Here is a 21,745-nt window from a genome sequence, read left to right as displayed (position 1 = left end):
TGGGTGTCAGTGTGGTTTTCTGTACAACCCAGTGTATTAGTGCCTCTGAAGCTGAAGCATGTTTCAGCATTGGTGGTTTTGTTTTTTTTTTTCTAGTTTGCAGCCTTGCAAAGTCTAGGTCTCTAGACCAACTTGGAAACATGATTAAAACATGGCTTGATCCCATTTGCACTCTGTAACCAAGCCATGTTTCAAGGAATTGGCATGTTGTCCTGAGGTCATGCAACACAGAGGATGCATAGTGTCAATGACTCTCTAATGTCTTCCATATGATGTTTAGGATTAGAGGGATATAATGGATGTAAATGACTGGATTTAAGATAATTTCCAAAACTTTCTGAGGAGGCTTGCAAAGCAGTATCATGAGTTTTTCAGCCAATAATATATTTTTAAATGTCATTCATTAAAAATTCAGGAGGAATAGAACTTAAACAAGGTTTTTACTTTTTAAAATTATTATTTAATTACTCATAGCACTCACTTGTAGTCAGTCACTTGATCTCCCCGCCCTTTGAAAGAGCTTTTTAGATTTTGCATGCTACTTTTTTTCTAGGCATGATGAGTTATACAGCTATTTTTAAGTTAAATGGGAACTGTGTTTTCTGAAATGGTTCTGAACTTCCCATTTAAAAATTAATTCCAAAATAAATTGCTAAAAATTAAGTATTAAAAACTCTACTGTGTATAATTTATGAGCAGCTTAACAATTTACGTATTTAAGAAAAAGAGAATACAAGTTAACGCAGCCTAAACCTCCCTCCAATATTCATTATTTGAAATGATCAAGTGGATATTCTGGATTATATCACACAAATGCCCCACCTATGTGGAACAGGACTTTCTGAAGCAGATGTCATTTAGACACATGTATCTCAGCGACCATTGATAAATTTGGTAGGAGTTACCTAGTTCTTGTAGGCTGGTTTCTGTGGCAGCAGCATTGCTTTCAGAAGCTCCCATCTATGCAGGCATTCACTCTGCCCTCACTGAGGCAGCTGTGCTCATGCAACTGTGTGCAGGAGTGCAGGGCTGCACTCTAATCTGCATCGATGGCATTTAAGTGCCCTCCCAAGACTGTTGCTGGGAAGGAAGGGTGAAGCTCAGACCAGACTGGCTTCATTGATGCACAGCCCCATGAATGCTTGCTTCTCTACAACTAAGCAGGCAGTAAGGCTTGAACATTGACCAGGAAATGGGCTGGAACTTTTAAATAGGTGTGGGGTTGTTTTAATTGGAGAAATAGAATTATATTGGCCTATATCCTAGGTCATATAGGTGTTGCTGCAAATGCAAATAGGAATTTGAAGACTGTGGTCTCCAATGGAGTGCTTAGCATGAATTGAGCTATTCCTTAAACATGTGTCCATAAGTAACACAACTTTATGCTCACAGGCATGCCCAGGTTTTTTAAAAAAAACCCTTGAGTGGCATAACAGAACACCCATATTTGAAATCTAAATGAAAATCTATATCTAAGTCAAAAATCTACTACTGTGTACCTACCTTAACCAAGGGCATTCCCAAGGGCAATTCTAGGAAGCCTGAGGTAAAAGGCAAGCCCCAAGTGCTGCTGTACTGTAAACTGTGATTGCTGGCATTTGTGGTTTTTTCCCCTTTCTTATCAAAACTATTAGGTCATGCATGCTCCTTGCAAGTCACTGCCTTTTTTTGGTGGTGGTTGTCGTCCCAGCAACAGAAATACCGGTTGTGTGCTATTTCCCATCAGTGTTAGCAACCATTGCTGTAGTGAATTGAAATAATACTGATGACAAATACGCATACAAATCATCCGGTATTTTCCAAATGTGTGGTCAGGTTGTTGCAGCTTTGGAGGGAGTGAATAATGTGAAGGAATTTGTATCTAATGTGACTGGATATATGTTTTTAGATTATCTGAAAAATATATCCTTAAAGCAAACAAACAAAAAAACTTACAGAAAAAGGTACGGTCAGCCTTTTTCCCAAATGGCATTTTTCAAAAATTGAGTATGTGAAAATCACATTGAGGCCTGGTTAAAAGGTTTAAACTTGCATTGTATACCATTTTAGAACAAAATTCTTAGTAAGCATTTATAGCAAATTTTTAATGTAGCACTTGTCTCCTTTTGTTGTAGTTCAGACATCACAATTAAAGTAAAGCAGCCCCCCCCCACACAGACAGGTCCTGTCTTTTCATGTGCCTTTTGTGTTCCCATGTTTGCTGGTGTGGTTTTATGTGACTTCCTGAGCTCTTGCTCCCACACACTGCAGGGATGAGTGGGGAGGGACAGAGTCTTCTGACATTTGATGTGAAAGATTGACCTGACTTCTATAGGGGACAAATATTTACTTGGCAGCATCTGAGCTTACGTGATAGTACTTCTACTAAATACTTTATTAGTATGAAGTGCTAACCATAGTATATTTAAAGAAGTTAGTTTGCAAATACTATTTTCCTTTTCCTTTATAAATATATAAACATAAATGCTAAAAAACCCCCAATGATCTAATCTTGCTCTCCAACTGAAATCTAGGTTTACTGAGCAGTAAAAACTTGCAGCAACCAGGATTCTCGTCTTCATTGTTACCACCTTTAATTTCCTTGTGCTTTAAATAGTCAGAAGCAGAAGTATTTTTGATTATCGAGAAAATATTTGTTTGCATTTGTGGGTTCATCAACCTCCAGATGGAAGAGGAGAAAGGAGCAAAAGTGAAAATCTGTAATGATGCAGAGTGCAAACTAAGTCAGTATGGACACTCTGGGAAGGAAACACAGAAGCAGGGAAAGAAAAGTATAGGACAAAAGCTAGAATGAGTTCAGCATTGTTTACTGCAAGGGGGACTAGTAAAAGATTATCGACAACTCTGAAAATACTGTAAAAATATTCTTATTTTTATAGATTTAGTAGAAATTTTCAGCTTTACCACTGCAGGTGGCAAAACTCTTCAATTGTAATAGCTTTAAACAACTACCTTTTCAAATCTCAGTTTGCTCGTTTGTACCTTAATTCTGCCCCAGCATCCCTTCCCCTCCTCTGGCAGCTGCCTGCCTGCCCAGCCCCGTGGGTGCAGTCCCCTGAGGGGCATTTGGTGCCTGCTCTGCCCAGAGCCTGGTGTGGGAAGTCCAGCAAACACCTCCAAACTCTGTAATGCTGCTGGGCTCTTCCTGCCCACTAATCGGGCCAAAAGTAGCAGCAGCTCGGGTGTAATCAGCACGGGGGTGTAATCAGCACAGCCGTATTTGCAGGTTGGTTCTGGAGTCTGGCCTGTGAATATCTTCTTTAACTAATGGCTGCATCTAATATTCTAGATCCAAACACAGAAGGACTTTTAGCCAATGATTCTAAATTGCTTGTTAGCTAATACAGGATCAGAAGTTTTTAACATTGTTCCCCCTTCTGCAGTGCTACCAGATGTAGTTTTCACCTTTCATTTGAGTAGATTTCAAATTATTTCTGGTTGTGTATGTGCATGTTATGCATATAAAAGTTTTTTGGTTATAGAGACAGATTTATTGAGAGCCATTCTGGACAGGTAGTATGTTTTCAACTCCTCTGTATAGATTTGTTAAGGTTTTGGGGTGTTTTATTCAGGGTGTTGGGTTTTTTTCAGAAAATGTAGGAAAGTTTTAAAAATCTTGAATAACATATAATGGCATAAAAATCCTTTTGTTCATGTAAATTACGCAAGAGGTGTCACATGCCATAATGTCATTATCTCTACTGCCATTTTCTTTATAGTCTGTTAAAAATATTCCTCTCCCATGCATGGGCATTGAAGCATCTGTTGTATAGTAAATTGAATAGGCCGAAGTGTTGTCCAGGATGCAGAGGACCACATGTCTATATGCTGTTGCTTCGAGGTAAGGGCGTTGCTATCTTACATCACTTAAGTAGGGCTGCTCTTTCTGCTGCCTCGAGGAATTCTCAGCCGTGGGCAGTGTAGAAAGTAGCATCCTCATTCTGCTGCGTTGACATTCAAATGCAATGTGACGGCTACAAGTTTTAGGGAGTAAAATTTAAAATTATAGATAAATACCTATATAATATTGAATATGTACATAACCTCCATGTCTGAAATCAGCTAGTCCCAGTTGACTGTAATGATATTTTTACTTTCTTCTGTTGCTGTGGTAGGCAGGTCTGTGCCTTTTGGGAGTTGGGAAGAGTTTCCTCTCTTTGTAGTTTGCAGTGTTTAGTTCAGTTTGTGTTTGTATGTTGCCTCTGTACTTCAGGAAGGGAGCGTTTTAATGAATTGTGTTTGCCAATGTAATAAAACCCTCCTGTTGGGCAAACAGCCCAACAGCCGGCTTCGATGTTGTATCAGAGACCAGGTTTGTGCTGTCATGGAGATGTAGTCCAGTGTTTTCTGCCCTTGAGTGTTGTGCAGACCCAGGACCACCTCTTGGCTGGCAAATGCACAGAAACAACTGCCAGCATGATGGGAGGAAAACACAAGGAAATACCATAACTGGAGTCTTAAACCTAGTAAGACTCTATCTAAAGGCATGCAGCAGGAATTTGCATTACCAGCAGAAGGAGAAAATCTCATGTGAACACTTTGTGTTTCTAGTTTTCTAAAAGGATCTAGATGAAAGGTTGCACAGTGCATTTTCAAGGCCTCCAGGCAATTAGATATCAGAATAAAGCTTATAATTGGGGTATGGGGAGGATGAAAGGACAGAGTTAGGAACAAATTCAATTTATAACATGAAATGACTGCATAATAATCCTCTTGCATGAAATTAAATAGTAATAAATGTAGTCAAGCCATGGATTATCCATGCTTTTGATTGTAATGTCATTTTTCTGTTGCCACATATTTACCAGTTCTCTTGCTAAGGATGAGTTTTGAACAACTAACTGTGTTTATATAGCTTTCTGTAAGAAGATGCAAATTTGTCATCTCATGTTTGTAACTTGCCAGAAGGCTCCTTTTCCTTTAGGGAATATTTTACTTTGATTCCTAATCATATCAAAACCATTGCAAATAGCTAAGCACAAGGTGTCCTTGGAAAAACAGATTATTTTTTTTATAACAGTTTTCCCCCATAAAACTAGGCAATGTGAAGAATTTTTTTTTTAAAAATGGCAGTGATTTTCAGCACTAAAACTTGATCTTGATAAGTCTCTTAGCAAAACTTGTGTCAGTGTTTTGGGAAACTTTTTTGGACTCAACTCTTAAACTCTGCTTCTCTTTTTGGGAAGTTATGAGCTCTGTAACCCTTCATATGATGGTTGAGTGGATACAGAGAATGAGAGCTATCTCATGCATGAAGTTGATCCTGTCAAAACACATGCATACCCACAGAGAAAAATGTCTTTAAGTTATTGTTGCCTCTCCTGCAAAACTGGGCAAGCCAGGTGTCCGCTTTGTTAATCTGGTTTCTGTATGAGCACTCAGCAGAATTAATTTTTTGATAAAAATTGTTGTCATTGATACTGGGCTGAACTGTTACGTGAGATCTGGACACTTGTCAAAACTGATCTGCATTAAATTCACAAAAGGCCTTTTTGTGGAAGTGAAATTGAACTTGTCAGGAGTAATCACTTCCCTGCCCTGTATTCTCAAGCACAGGGGCTGCACGCTCTACAGCCCTCTGCTCCAGAAATGGGCTTCACTGAATCTTTGCTGAGTATAAAGCATTTTGTAGAAAACTCTCTTCTGAAGAACTGAAATTGGTTTTCCTCTGATTTCCTCAAACATTTGCGTCCTTAATTTCCAAACACTTGAGTGTGTCAACAGTAGAGACTTATTTTGCAAATGACAGTGACATGATGATGTTGTAGGAGGAAGCTCCCTGCACAGAAGAAAAGGCTTGCTCTATTAGCTGTACTAGTACGCTGCTTAGAAATATTTCCATATACTGTGCTGGATTAGTTATACACACACAGAGGCACACACCCCCCTACCTACTACTGTGTAAGTTCAGATAGCCCTCAAAGTTGAACTTAAACCTTATTACTTTGAGTGAGAACTAAAGCTGGCCAGCCCAGCTTCTGAAATCTATGGGTGGACTACGTTAAAGTCTGCTTATTTAAATGTTTTTATCAGGAGATGAAAATCAGTAAGGGTAGTTGTTTTAGAGGGGTGGGAACTGGCTAGTATGTTTTAACAAGCTGGAGCTTTACAATTAATTTTTTTTAAAGTGTGGTTTGATACAACCTTAAATGATTGCCTTGGACTTGACTGGCATTCGGCTACAAGTGCCAAAAGAAAGATGATCTTGGCTTGGTTGAATTCAGGAGGCTGTGAGGATTGAGGGAGCTTATTAAGAGATTTCCATTTTGACTGTGATCTTCTCACTGTATGGACAGTCGTACTGTGTATAGAGACTCCGCGAACATCCATTTTAAATGGAAGAAAGATATACTTTGCGTTAGTCATGGTGGTTCGTCAGATGCTACACAACAGTGCGTCGTGCATCCAGATTGAAGGAAGACCTCATATTAATATGTCACACGGCTCAATGTACATTAGACAAGCAGATCTTGGGTGCATAGCGTGAGGTTGAATTACAGCAGGGACGTATTCGGCACATCATTACTTTCTGCTAATGACCTTAACCTTAAACGCCATTTGGTCTTATCTGGGTGCATCTGGATTAACATCAATGCATTCTCTTGTTATAGGAGCAGCTTACTGCCAGTTCATGGACATGTTGTTCCCAGGGTGCATTAGCCTGAAGAAAGTAAAGTTTCAAGCAAAGCTGGAGCATGAATACATTCACAACTTCAAACTTCTGCAGGCATCGTTTAAAAGAATGAATGTGGATAAGGTAGGAATTCTGTATTTGTATTTCAATCACTACAAGTTTCAAAAGTTGTATAAACTGGGTAAAATCAATAAACAGGGGAAACAAACTTCAAAATACTTAAAGTCCGCTTTTTCAACTTTTGGACTGAGAACTGGAGCTACAAGTTGTATGTGAAGATGTTGTTCTTGACCTTTCATCATCTGAAAAGGGTATTTAGGCATGAAGGAAGAAATTTGGCATGCTCCATTTAGGTACAAACTGAAAATTGAGTCCATGTGTCCGCTGAGGAATTGTGCAGCCTAACTCATTATATCTTAATATCAGAGACCCTTTTGATAAAATACCATGTGTTGGAAATTCCTTACCATCAGTGAACCTTAATTTTAGATACAGTAAAATTACTGGTGACCTGAATTTTCGACAAAATAACTCGAAAATATGCTGTTCGTATAAGTATTCCATGTTTCTTGTCCAAAACAGAGTTTAAGGAATTTAAATGATTCAAGAACTGGAATAATTTACCCAGCGATTTGATAGGTTGGACAGCACATGTGATCTTGTAAAGTTAAGAATGGAAGTCTCTTAAAAAATGTCTTGTTCAACCATGAGCTATTGGTTTATGCTTGAATGTGAGAGTTTGATTAATATAAATTACTGTCGCGATAAAAATAAATAATGAAAGTTATGTTGTTATACTTTTAGTTTTACACAGACGCACAACCTGTATACCCTTTTAAGGTTCTGCTCTGGCTTTTAGTGTTGCCTTATTCTGAAATTTAAACAGTCTTAGTCCCATAAGACTTTTATAAAGCACTGGAAAATGCTCACAGTTTCCTGAAATGTTGTGGATGCTTCTATTTACAGTGTGATTTGCTAGTGAAACATTAGAAAACCTGCTAAAGTTGACATTGTCAATTTCTGTGTAGTGAGCGAACTTACTGTACCTTCTCAATGTAGAATTAAGATACAAATGGAACAATCTGAAAGGATATGCAAAATGCTATGTTAATCCTTGCAGGAGTATTATAGACTTAAAATGCCGTACAGTTGGCTTAACCTTGAAGAAGAAATGAAAATTGCTATGGTTTTAGATACCCTTTTTCCAGCTGAAAATTTGAAATGCATTCAGGAGGCATTAAGATCCAATTTAACTTGGCTCTTTAATCAGATGTATGAATTAAGCAAGGCAGGGCAACCCTCCTTCTGCAGTTGTAGTCCCTGTCTGCCCACGGTGTCTGGGAAGCTTGAGCATTGTAGTATTGGCCCAAGATGCTCTTTGGAGGTTTCATTTCTGTGAAAAATTTGCAGGATGTGGATATGGAGATATCGTTATAGCCTTCCTTTTGTTTTCCTAAAACTTTATTGGCATTTTAGTCAACTTCTGCATGTCCACAAACTGTTCTATGTATAGCTATATATGGAATGGAAAAAAATTATAAGGTTAAAACCTCAGGCTTAGTTCTTATGATGAACATGTACTACCAAAATGTAGGTTGGTTTGAACTTCAGAATGTCTTGGAAAAGCTGCTGGGTTTTTTGTAGTTCAGACAGTAGGACAGAGAGCAAGAAACTCCCGTCTGGACCTTTTGAAGAATTGTTCTTTTAGTATGCCCAACTGTAGCATGTCCATTAAAAACAGAAATCCTTAGTTAGCTGAATATAGTGTTACTCCCAGAACAGCTTCATTCATCATGGCTGTCACTGCAATATGAAAGGAGTAACTCTTTGGAAGGCAGTTATAAAGGCTTACATACGCCCACTGTGTAACCACTTCAAAGGCTGGGTCTTTGTTTTATTTTGGTTTTATTTCTTATTAAGAGCACTTGCAAATCATTCATAGTTCCCTTTCAGGAAGGAAACAATGGAAGAGGAATATATGCTGATATAGTTAGTAGATTATTTTTCAAATAAGTGTGTATATGTATTTTTTTATATTTAAAAATGGCAGTGATACATTATTGGAACCTTCATTCTACCTTTCAGGTAATTCCTGTGGAAAAACTGGTCAAAGGGCGCTTCCAAGACAACTTAGATTTCATTCAATGGTTTAAGAAGTTCTTTGATGCTAACTATGATGGGAAGGAGTATGATCCTGTGGAAGCTCGACAAGGCCAAGACGCTCTTCCCCCACCAGATCCTGGTGAACAGATCTTCAACCTGCCCAAAAAGTCTCACCATGCAAACTCTCCAACTGCAGGTATTTTGCATCTTAAAAAAATCCATTTCTGTCTCTGAAGACAATTATAAGCTGTGATCCATTTTATATAAATACTAGTTAAAAATTATTTCCTTGTGTGGGTGGGCCATTCTTTTTGCCTTGTCATAGGCTTAGCGTCTGAGATGGCAGAAGTCAACTTCTTGTGGTGCGCCATAGTTTGGCCCAGTCCTATCAAGCTTAGGGTCTCTTCCACTGAACCCTTGATGTGAATGATGTGTATTCTAATGATGTCTGATGGTGGAGACAAAGGCATATAACCTTCTTGTTGCTGAATGTGGTATATGTGAGTGTATTCAAGAACATTAAATGGAGTGTGTTCCTCTCTCACACCTCCACCTTTACAGGAAACTGCTAGCATAGGCTACTTTCTGATTTATTTTTTATGGTGAGCGAAATGCTTCCAAATCTTAAGGGCTGACCAAAAGAAAAAATGAATTGATTTGTGTTTTTATATGTGTTTATTGTTTAGGCACGCTAGTCCTCTTACGTGAGCAACATACAACTATTGTTCTTTCTCAAAGATACCTCAGTCTTCTAACTTTTTATTTTGCATCGTATTGGGGTTTCTAGGTTAGAGTTAACTTTCTTCATAGGAGACTGTATGGTGCTGTGTTTTGGATTTGTGACCAAAACAATGTTGATAAGAGCTGGATGTTTTAGTTATTGCTGATCAGTGCTTACACAGTGTCAAGGCCTTTTCTATTTCTCATATTGCCTTAAAAGTGAGCAGGCTGGGAGTGCACAAAAACCTGGGAGAGGACACAGCTGGGACAGCTGACACCAACTGACCAAAGGGATATTCCAGACCGTATGATGTCATGCTTAGCAATAAAAGCTGGGGGAAGGAGGAGAAAGGGGGTCAGATTTTTGGAGTTATGGTGCCTGTCTTCCCAAGTAAGCGTTATGCATGATGGAGCCCTGCTTTCCTGGAGATGGCTGAACACCTGCCTGCCGAAGGGAAGTGGTGAATGAATTCCTTACCTTGCTTTGCTTGTGTGCACAGCTTTTGCTTTACCTATTAAACTGTCTTTATCTCAACCTGTGAATTTTCTCACTTTTGCCCTTCTGATACTCTCCCCCATCCTGCCAGGGGACAGTTGAGCGAGCAGCTGTGGGGGGCTCAGCTGCCTACTGGGGTTAAACCACAACAGTGTTTCTGGAACAGGCCAAAAAAGGACTAAGCCTGATCTTTGGTGTTTCTGTAATATGGGCATGACTGGTCACTAAGCAGATGCTATTTTTTGAGGAGAGCAGCTAACACTTTTTTAAAAAAGTAATCACTAAAGTATTACTGGGTTTGATTGCCTGTACGCCTATAGGTGTGTGCATACAGAAACACCCATGCACACACACTTAATTCCTTTATCGGTTTGTCCTGGGTTTACCTTATTCACGCTAACCTATTCCTCAAATAAGGATTAATTTTCAGTTGGCTTAAATCTGTGACCTGTCTTTTCATGGGCTCAGATATGCACCAGTGCTGGCAAAGGGAAGGGGCAGGTATGAGGCACCCTTAGTTTTAGGCTGGTTTACACTCTGAAATCATACCCGGATTTCAGCGTTCTGCTCTGATCACTTCTGACGTCAAAGCAGGGCCTACTTGGCCAGCTGCCTTCAGCTCATTAGTGCTTCCAGGAAATTGAGCACCTAATAGCAGGCCAGTGCTGCTCTGGGCTTCTACAGCTTGTTTACATCTTTGTTTTGCACCATCTTGTGTCTGAACTTTTGAATTTCAGGGCCTGGTATGCTATAATTTCCAATGTGATGTCTTGCATTCCCTTTGAAAACAAAAAAACCCAAGTGCTAATGTCATGATGTTGTCCAACTGAGAAATTGGAAAAGACACTTTTATTAAATACAGACTTTACCATGCATGGTAATTCTTCTTGCAGATGGTTTTGTTTTTATCAAAGTCACAAATGTGTCATCCAAATTAAAGCTACGGAGGTGTCGATCCTAGAGAAATAGAATAGCTACTGAAGTGGAACCAGCCAGCTGATATAGAGGATAATGCAGAGATCTCATGTCATGTTGCTGGTTGTATGAAGAGCATGTCCTGTGTCTTCCCAGCCCTTGTATGGAATAGGGCAGCTGAGATAGTGTGATGAGTTTTAGTAAGATCCTGTGGCTGTGAGAGTTAGCTTTTTCATGGAAAGCTTCCTTCATTATTAAGTATTGTCCAGAAGTATGACAGGCAGGATGCTATAGTTTAACTTCTGTTGGGCTGAGGAGGCAGGGTATAGACATTACATGATGCTAGGTGAAATGGAAGTTCTAGCTTTCATTGCTGCTTGCGTTTTAGAACAGGACTATTTCAGTTAGGTGTCATTCATAGGTTTATTCAATTTCTGGGTGAGCACAGTTTTGTTTCACTGATGTATTGTGCCTTTGTGCCTCTCACCTCACCATGTCAGGCAGCCTAGTTGCTTGAAATGATAGGAGTGCTTACCAGGTGCCTGTTGATAGAGGACACTGGGAGGAGTGCCATATGCATCTGCAAGCTTGTGTGCTGTTTGGGAGTAAGTTGGGGTGAAGTGAAAGCAGGTCCTGGGTGGTTGGGAAGTTGCCTTGAAAGATGTGCTTCTGTACCTCTGTCTTGTGCACATGCACACTTAGCTGGAAATGAAGGAGTATTCATTACAGTTGTTATAGGAACCATAATATGCCCTTGTGAGCAAAACAAGTTTTAGCCGTTTATACAGAAAGGGCGCAAAAGGTTTCATGAGTTTTCCTGCAGCAGTTTAAGAATTCCCCACCCCATCTGGAGCTTTGTTTTCCTTGATGATACAAGCTCAAAGAGGGAATACATGCCCATGAGTAAGTGCAATGTCAGGTGGCATAGTTAAAACTTCTGTATGACTTCTGTGTTGATTATTTTGTTGTTCTACTTTCCTGGGTCTTCAGTGAAATGGCTGAGGTTTTGGGCACGGCTGTACTTCCACTGACTTTGATGTGGGAGCAGTAAACATTGTGGGCTGCTTGATGCAATAACTTCACACACCAGTGCAGCAAGCATTTGCCAGCATCTGTAGCAGTTTGCCACAGTAGCTTGCCTCTTTTTTTGTACATTTTCTTTTTTTATGTCATTTTAAATTTGTGTGATTTGCTCTACATTAACACTGAAGCTTTGAAATCTTAGTACTGCCTTGTTTCAGTTCATTAACAAAACAAAAAGAAGCAATAGTGAGAGAAAATAAAGAACCCAGAAGATCTTTCAGCATAATACAAAAATTTTTTAAATAGTGTGCAGTGGACATACCTAAATGTATGCATCTATTGTTTAGTATCAGAAGTAAGAAGACATATGGGTACTCATTCATGCTATATTTTTGGTTTTGACAGACTTTTAAATAAGCCTATTCTAAATTGATATACATTTCTAAAGGAATAATTTATTTAGTTACTAGTACTTTCATATGCATTTCAGATGATTCCTGTTGTTCCACAGAATAACTCTTCCAGTGCCCTTTGCCAGAGTTTTGTTTCAAGTGATTTAGGAGATGCTGATCTCTTTATTCATAATTGCTTTATAACACTGTTCTAACACTATGTTTTCAGAGGTAGACTAAGATATGTCTTCCAATTAACAAGAAAGTGGTCAAATCCCCAAGGACTGCTCTGAAAGCTTACCCAAAAAGATACTGTCATGAGTTAGAATTGGTTTTGGTATTTTAATCTGACACTAAAGCTTGACAAGACCCATGGTATCAGATAGCTGTTTTCTGTACCTATACATGGGTATTTACCTGTATGTCTTCAAATGCAGAGTGTGGTCTTTATTTTATTTTTTTAAAATGCATTTAAAACAACCCAAAACTGGAGAAATCTGAAAATGCACCGTTTTTTGTGTTAATGGGGGAGCAGGCCAGCAGCCATGGCCCTACCCCTCCCAAAGGCAGTCTGACTGAGGAGTCACCACAGGTCAAGGATAATGCTGCTCGGAAATGGAAGCGTAAATAGGTCCCTACAACTAATCTGCTGTGCCACCCTCGCGTTGTCTCATCCCTTCCTTGAGAGACAGAGAGGATTTGTTGCTGAGCTGATGGCGGTGTGGTGGGTGGATGGCTTTGGTAACACACGTAAAAGGCTCCTTCTAGAAATAGTAGGAGCAGCAACGATTTGCCAGGTAAATGCAGCTCCCTGCTGGGGGAATGAGTATGTTTTCATCCTTCGAGGAGTGGAGCCAGCAGCACAGACCACCGCTGCAGGCTCTCTGCCAACAGCACCACAGCTGCTTTTAGATATAACGCCATCTGCCAGCCCTGAGCCGCCTTTTGATCTCCTACAGCCTCCGCTCTTCTCTAATGCAGTGGTAAACAGCCTACAGATGTAGAGTCAAAATCATGGTAAGAGATTAAAATATTAGGGCATTGTTGTTTGTGCCAGTTCTAATGCTCCCTGTGGAAAATAGCAGAAGAATCTTCATCTGATCAAATTGAAAATGGTGATCAGGTTGTCAGGATTTCAGCTTAGTGTCTTATGTAACTATTGCTGTATGTCAGAGCAAATCCATGGAGCACTGCTTTGTGTATGGGTGTGGTGTGTCAAAAATACATGGGTAAAAGACAGCTTAATAAAATTAATTATTTACATGTAATCTAAAAATGTGAGAGGTTCTGAGATCTGAAGGCTGTTAGACATTTGAGTTTGAAATATTCAGTGACAGCAGGATGACTAAAGCAGAGCTGGAAAATACTGGAGGATCACATGAGGGCTAAAAATACTCATGCTATGACAGGGAGAATAACCAGGGCAGAATGAACTGTTTGTGCATGAATGCCTTATATATAATGTGCATGCCATTGAAGAGCCAATTATGCAGGAAAAACACTGATTTTCTTTAGGGAAATGGTATATCCTACTGTGGCAGATGTGCTGTAAATTAATTTTGGGGGAATAAAAATAGCCAACAAAACCAGTCTTTATTTTAGTGGCTAGTGATACGATCAGGACTCCTGGGAGACTAGAGAACTCCTTCTAATGTTTTTTTTTCCTCTTTGCTTTCCACTGAAACATGCTACTTTTTTCCTCACGTGGCAGGCAGTTGGTATGGGCGATGGCAACCTCTGTTCGCGGTGGTGCAGTGCTCCAGGACAGCGTGGCAGAGCTGGAGATGAGAAGAGCCACCGGGTGACAAGCTGGAAATGCTTTTGTGCCTAGTTCATACGAGGCCAAGGAGTTGTACTAGCTGATGGGAACAGCGTGTGCAGTGACAGTGCTGGCCTGGGAGGTAGAGAGGAAAGTAGCTCAGCCTTAATACAGACACACCTTCCTCTGCCAACATGAGGAGAGTTTAATTTTTAAACCTACTGAGCACAAGAATTTAGACCATGAAGCAACGCTGCTTGCAGTGCAGGAGCCAGGGCCTTTTTCCTGGAAAGAAGTTTGTGTTTGAAAAACAGTGGTGAAAATTGCTGTCTTAAAAAATTGCTGTCTTAATTTTCAGTGTACTATGGGTGTGGTTTGAATGTCTGTGTTGCTCAAATTTTTGCATGATCTTTTGTATTTCAGTATGCTTTTCTTCACATATTTTCTTCCAGGTTTTCCTTTTGAGACTTTCTCCTTATAGCTAAGCAGATGGTTGAATTTTAGAAAATACAGGTTTTTAAGAGTATTTCAAATTTTGATTGTATTCTTCTGTTAAGCCTATGTGGAATGGTTTCATCCATTGAAGATGCATGCTTGGAGATGTTTCAAGAGAAAATAGGGGTCTCAGTTGAGAACAATTAATAGTTGCCATTAAAGTGTTGGTTATTTTAAATCTAAAGAAAAGTCTTCATTTACAATGGAGAAAAGGCTGTGGTTACTTCCCATCTAACAAAGCTCCTTCTATTAAAGATGAACTGAGGGAGTCATGCCATCAACAAAACTTTTTCATCTGACAAGTAGACTCGATTGTATGTTCTTGCTTGGGTTGGTCTGAAATTTGTAAAAGGTGCTTCAGTTTCAATTATTCGTACACACAGCTGTCTGGCAGTGATGATCAAGGTAGAGCTCATCAGGCTGAACTGGAGCCAGCAGCAGTGGAGGTATGGAGAGCTGAGGGGACAGAGGGGTGCTGCCACCCAGGGGAAGTTAGTACCACAAAATAGTCAGGCAACTGTGCCACAGCACGTTGGGATGCTGAAAATTGAGTCAGATTTTTTTCAGAGGTCATTTCATTCCCATTAAGCATCATTTGTCATCACTTATGCCATTAAGCATCCCTAAATTGAGCAGTTTCTTGCACCCCAGTGTAGCCGCAACAATAAGCATGTGTGAATATTAATTCATTTACTCTTCTCACTCATTTGTTTTAAGTGGGTGGAGAGTTTTTGTTTAGCTCATGAAGAAATTGCTAGCTCTGTGGCCTCTTAGTGGGTTTGTTTTTTCTTCTGTGGCATGAGTCCAGAATATTCACTTTATGAAGTCCTTTAATTTGAAGATATACTGTGAGTTGTTCCCAAATTCCATTGAAGCAGTGGTTGTGCGGGCTCAGCCAAGTCTCGTGCTTGCTCAGGGCTTCCATTGCTCTCCACACCTTCCTGCGTCCATGCTATATTCATGCACACGGTTTCTTGGAATTTTACATAAATATTTAATGGCATACTAATTACTCATATAGCTTCAAGGAAGGTTTCCTCTCTAAACATTGAATAGGTCTCTTGTCTGCAGACTGTGCTTGTGATGTAAAGTGACCTAGAATTCGCAGCCGAGTTTTGTTGTACCCAAAACCTGCACAGTGCCAACATCCACTGGTTTAAATTACAGAAATGTACATCTGTTTGTAAAACTTACGTGTTTAGCAAAAAGAGTAGTGAAGCTGAAGCTGCAGGGGATATATTATGATGGAGTGACTAGTAATTGTTTCTGGAGCACCACAGATAGAACCCTGTAACACATTTCAAAGCTGGTTCCTCTAACTTATTTCAGTACAAAAGCAAAATAATTTCTTTCAACTGTGAATTTATTTTTCCCATCTCTGCTAGTGTTATATGGGCAGGTACAAAAAGTTATCAAGGTGCTAACTGAAGCAGCTGTGATACTGTTTACAAAAAATTCTAATTGGACCCTACATTGAGCTAAAATCAGAGTATGCTGTAACAGAAGTTCTCACAGAACAGCGGAGGTGGGAAGCCACCTCTGAGATCATCCAGTCCAACCCCTCTGCTCGAAGCAGGGTCATGTAGAGCTGGTTGCCCACGACCATATCCAGTTGAGTTTTACATATCTCCAAGGATGGAGACACCACCCCCCGCCCCAACCTCTCTGGACAGCTTGTTCCAGTATTTGATCACCCTCAGAGTGAAGAAGTTTTTTCTTATATTTAAATGGAATTTCTTGTATTTCAATTTGTGCCCATTGACTGGGGACCACTGAAAAGAGCCTGTCTCCATCTTCCTTGCACCCTGTGTTCAGGTATGGGTAAGATCCCCCTGAAGCTTCTCTTCTCCAGCCTAAACAGTCCTAGCTCTTTCAGCCTTTCCTCTTATGTGAGGTGCTCCGGTTTCTTAGTCGTCTTTGTGGCCCTTTGCTGGACTCTTTCCAGTATACCCACATCTCTCTTGTACTGGGGAGCCCTGAACTGGACCCAGCACTCCAGATGTGCCTCATCAGTGCTGAATAGAGGGGAGAATCACCTCCCTCAACCTGCTGGCAATGCTCTTCCCAGAGCAGCTCAGGAGGCTGTTGGCCTTAGGTGCTGCGAGGGTGCGTTGCTGGCTCGTGCTCCACTTGGTGTCCACCAGGACCCCCAAGTCCTTTTCAGCCACTCTGCTTTCCAGACTGTTGGCTGCCAGCATGTTCTGGGGCATGGGACTGTTCCTCTCCAGGGGCAGGTCTCTGCACCTCTTTTTGAACATTAACTTGAGCATCAGCTTGAAAAGGAATTGATAATGGGTAACATTTATGGTGCTGATTACAAGGCAGTTCTCTCAGTGGTCAGTGAAAAGAGGTGGTTATCAGATAATTTTTATAGAAAAAATTTGTATAAAATTTTACGCTTTCTCAGAGTATGTAAGTGGGTTATATATAAATATTTTCATAGAAGGTATGATGTTGGACAGAATTTAAGATGCTTGGCTTATATAGCCCCTCTGAGCAATTATTCCCCAATTGCACTAATGGCATCAAAGCCACTGTGGTGCTTAATAGCAAAGTCATTAAGTCTATCAAGATCTTTCGTCACTATTTAGATATCTGGCTGTCTCAAGTACTTTGCACTACTCTACCAACCAGCATCCTTTAATTCTTTTATGAAATTAAGCTGCTGTTAGAATGGGAGGCTTACCTCTGAGCTGATTCTAAAACTGATGTTTCAGAATAAATGTGAAGTAAAGCTTTTTTTTTCCAGGAAACTTTAAATTAGAAATCTCTAGGCATTCTCTGTTGCAATTAAGTTCTACCCAGCTGTCGCTGGTACTGTTTGAAATGCTCAGGTTATTTAGCTGTTTTTTATCTATGTTTCTGACATTGGAATATCGTGTTCATTTAAGAGCTGATCCTGAGCTGCAGAGCAAAAGTCGATTTCTTCTGATTTGTTTGAACTTTATAAAGCTTAGTAACACTTTGCTGTAGAAATTCAAAAGACTTTGTTGTTTTCAAAGGAGGGCAGAATATAATGTGGTGTATTGGTTCTATCCAGCCCTCTCTGTCCTCAGACAGTGGTGATGTGGGCTCGCTCAGCACGCTCTGGGAGGGCGCCTCAGCTGCAAATTAGAGGGAATACCTGGGGATTAAATGTTTGTGCCTGCTCCATCTTTAACTCTCTCTGCAGGTTAAAGAGAGGTGTATACTTAATGATTTGGCTTTCTGTGGTCAGTACCCCTGTCTACAAAGAACTAGCTGGCTTTGCAGGGCTATTGAGCGTGAAAGGGAGCAATGTGCCGTGGCTGCACAGCGTGCCTTGCTTAGGTCTTGCACCATGACCCACAGGAGAAATGGTGAAGAAGAGCTGATGGGCTGGGGGATGCTGCCCTAGAAAAGCTGAAGAGCTTCTCCTATGCTTGTATGCAGGTGTTTGCTGCCTAGGGAAAGTCCAGTGCTGCCTTCGAGTAGGAAGAAGGGTAGTTGGTAGAGGAGGGAGCTGCATTGACCAGCCAAGGGCTTCACATCTGAAGGTCCATAGCTTGTTTTATAGCATTTAATTTTCAGTTGATATCCTGAACTGTGTCTTGCAGGTGTAGAATACAAAAAGAAATAAATGTTGATACCTTGGTTTAGTATACATGTATATTCGTTTTAATGTTGTATAGGTAACTATTGCAGTTGCATGTGATACAAGTATTCATTAAATAACTTGAGACCCAACTAGAATGCTATAGGCAAAGTCATTATTTCATGTGTGTGTTATCTTGCATGACACCAGTTTTCTTCTGTTTACCTACTAATCCATCTGAAAAGGATTTTCCTGGTTTTGAGACCATCTTAAGTCTTCCTCTGAAGTAGCTGATTTTTAGATGGTCAAAATATGGACTGAACCTTGAAAATCTTGAAGGCAGGATGCTAAAGTTTATAAAATTGCCTAAAGAAAGAAATAGCAGCAAAAGATCTTGGCATTTTTAATGTTTTTCCACAAATTATTTATTCTTTGCTGATTGAACTATGATGTGAAAAGAAGTTTAATTTCAGGCATGTACACAACATTGAATTTTCCCAACTTGAGCAAGTCTGTGTACTGTATCTGAAATCTGCTGGAGGTGAGTTTGTGTATGCAATTAGACATGGAAACTATTGGAGACACCAATTTCTAAAGAAAAAGGAAAGATTAAGCAAGCTTGATTAAATAACCCATTGCTGCTCTCCTTTCCCATCACTTTTCAGCTCCTCCAAGGGACCACTGTACACAGTTTCTGGGTCATGAGACCATGTGAGCTCCAGGGTTTGGTCATATGGGCAGCCTCACAAGTCATCTTTCTCCCCCTCCTGCCATTCCCTTCCTTCTTGTGATTTCTTCCTAGTAATGCCTTTGTAAAACATTGATTTTACAATTAACTGCTTTATTAACGTGTTGTTTGACATTGGGGATACATTGTGGAAATGACAACTTAAAGCAATTTCTAGTGTGCCATAAATCAAATAATCTAATGGAGGAGCAGCTGGTGAGGTGTGGGGTGGGAGGTGGTTGCTGAGAAAGCTGGGGCATATCCCTCCAGAAGTGGTGACCACAAGCTCAGAGCTCGAGCTGGGTGCTTGCTGGATTCAGGCTCTCTCCCTCACCCTGTGTGGCCTAGACTTCAGAGCCAACAGCATTTGATGGAGGAGGATGGCCGTGGAGCCCATCAGCGTGTCTGGACAGCTGTTTTGCTCTTTGTAAGAAACAGTGGTAAACGTGGGTGCTGCAAAGCAGGACTTCTGATTCACATGCCTGCTTGATAAATCAAATAAATAGGTCAGAGAGCTGAGTTTCTGTTCTGTCTTCTTAACTAAAGTGATTCTTGTAGCAGATGTATGTCCATTGCATCTGAAATTTATTTCTAGTTGGCAGGAATAAGGAAGAGGCTATACGAGTCAGAGTACAGTGCCGGTGGGAGCCCAGGCAAGGTGGACGGCTGTGAGCCAGGCACTTGTGTACCGGGGCTGAGTGACTAAATCAGACAACCAGCAACAAGGAGAGGAAAAATGGAGAGGCAGGGCAAGGTGTGATGAGCTGGCTGTGAGGTTCATATGAAAGTACTGTGAACCCTTTCACGGAAATGCTCCTCTGCTTGGGCATTTGTGTGCCACAGGTGTGGTACCTGTGCATGCTTGTTACTTGCTGGCTTTGCTGGTCTTGCTCTGTATTCTGGAAGATTTGCAGTGCAAGTAATTAAAAACAAATAGCAAAACCTAAGCAGATCAAAATTTATCTCTTGGTCACTATGGTAACTGTGAGTTCACCAGTGGATTTTAATTCTGCATGCTCTGTCTGAATTTCAATGCCCTTGTCTTGAGGATGGTTTATATTTGAAAATGAGGAAAGCACAGAGGCAGTTTAGCTGAGTTTATTTCAAGTCAGTCTTTCTCTGGGGAAATTGAAGATAGATCTGTACACTAAATACTGGACTGGGGGAATGGTCTGTTAATGGCATATTTTTCAAAGCTGAAAGCTGCTGACAGCTAAGGGAACTTTATATTCTTATTTTGATGTTAGTTTATTTTAGTTTTGGAGTGACCTCACTCTCAGTAGCAAACTCAAACTGCTAGGAAATGTGGTTTTTCCTTTCCCAAGGTATAGCAGCACTGGAACTTCCTCCACTGTCACCTTGAAGTGACAAGAGAAAATGACTCTCTGTAAAACAAATACTTTTGTTTCAGTACCAAGTTAATAGGAATGTATTTATCATGGGGATGAATCTCAATTATTATTTATTGTACTTTTCAGGTGCTGCTAAATCCAGTCCAGCTTCTAAACCAGGATCAACGCCTTCTCGCCCATCTTCAGCAAAAAAAGCCGCACCAAGCAGCTCAGCATCCAAATCAGATAAAGATTTGGAAACTCAAGTCATACAGCTCAGTGAACAGGTAAATTTGCTTTAGGCATAAAATTAGATGCATTCATTGTCACAGGAAGGCATGAAATCTAATATTGCCCTCTGTTGAATGATGCTGTCCAGAATTATGAAGGGACAAAAGATTGCAATAGCTCAACTGGGAAGAAGAAAGTGATTTATTGTTAAAAATAACATCTGACAGAGATGACTGGTGTTTGCCAGTATTTTTAAAAGGTGATCTTAAGAATGACAGATAAGTCTTGCTAAGTATGATAATTTTATCAGATTTTTAAACGTATCTTTTATTTCACTCGGATAGGGAAAATCCCAATAGTGTTTTTGCTCTTGTGTATTACAAATTTTAAATAAATTTTAATGTGGTGTTGTGGAGAAAACAAGCCTGTCTGTAATACCAAGGTGTTAGAGATTTGCAACTGAACTGAGACTAGCTCATTGCACTCTGCCTTCTGGAAGAAAGGCATTAAGAAGGTAATATGAATTTTTCATGTAAAAATGTGATCTACCTTTTTCAGAATACTTAATTATATTACAGATAATGTTCTGCAATATAATTAATAAAGTTTCAGAATTTCTTTAATGTTAGGGAAGGAAAGGGCTTAATTTTCTTTGATGCTATGGAGCTTTATACCACTTTGTCATTCCTGGACATGCAAGAGTGTCTGCACTGAACATGAATAAATAGCTGCATCTGGCTCAAGACTGTCCTGTCAGAATGGTGTAAATGCCACTAGTATAAGTGAGGCCTAATCCTTGTATTTGTCCTGGATGAGAGAAAATGGAAAGGAAAAACCTCATATTTTAGAGCCTGAGTTTCCCTGGCAGCTGCATTCAGGAAGAAGTCATTATTCTGGATCAAGTTAAATTTTCCACAATTAAGGGCATTTCAGTTTCAGACTTTCATTGACTCGAACAACAGATATTTCAGTTTGGGGCACTATTTGCAAACTCTTGATTACTGTTATGCACTTAAAAGGTGGTGGATGGACAGCCACATCCCAAACACGGTGTACTGCAGATTCAAGGTACAATTCTGAGCAGCAGAGTGCACAGCAGGGTCCACCAGCCTTCCAAATGGGCTTCTGATTGTTGCTGTAACAGAAAAGTTTTAAAATGTTGCACAAGAAGTGGGTGTATATATTTGTCATGTAATCTTTTTTTTTTTTTTTTTTAAATCAGTGTAAGAGTGGAGTTCAAACATTGGCTTAATGCAACCATGACAGTTGTACTCGGAAGTCAGAATGTGTTTGCTTCAGGAGGAAGAGTTGGTTGGGATCTGAGCAACATAAAAATATTTGATCTCTACTAAAATAGGCAGTCACT

General features: G+C 40.1%; 1 protein-coding gene across 5 annotated transcripts in view; it reads left to right on the top strand.

Annotated features, from left to right (window-relative positions):
• Positions 1-21,745, top strand: part of MAPRE2 (microtubule associated protein RP/EB family member 2) — a 102,551-nt gene that overhangs the window by 69,434 nt on the left and 11,372 nt on the right. For all 5 annotated transcript variants that reach the window (XM_074819803.1, XM_074819813.1, XM_074819784.1 and 2 more), the window contains 3 exons: positions 6,612-6,757; positions 8,720-8,933; positions 20,296-20,435. In XM_074819803.1, coding sequence (XP_074675904.1) covers positions 6,612-6,757; positions 8,720-8,933; positions 20,296-20,435 — 500 coding nt within the window. The remainder of the gene's footprint in view (positions 1-6,611; positions 6,758-8,719; positions 8,934-20,295; positions 20,436-21,745) is intronic.

Source organism: Strix aluco, chromosome 1 (genome assembly GCF_031877795.1).
Source record: "Strix aluco isolate bStrAlu1 chromosome 1, bStrAlu1.hap1, whole genome shotgun sequence".
Lineage (NCBI taxonomy): Eukaryota > Metazoa > Chordata > Aves > Strigiformes > Strigidae > Strix > Strix aluco.
This window is presented reverse-complemented; position numbering and strand designations above follow the sequence as displayed.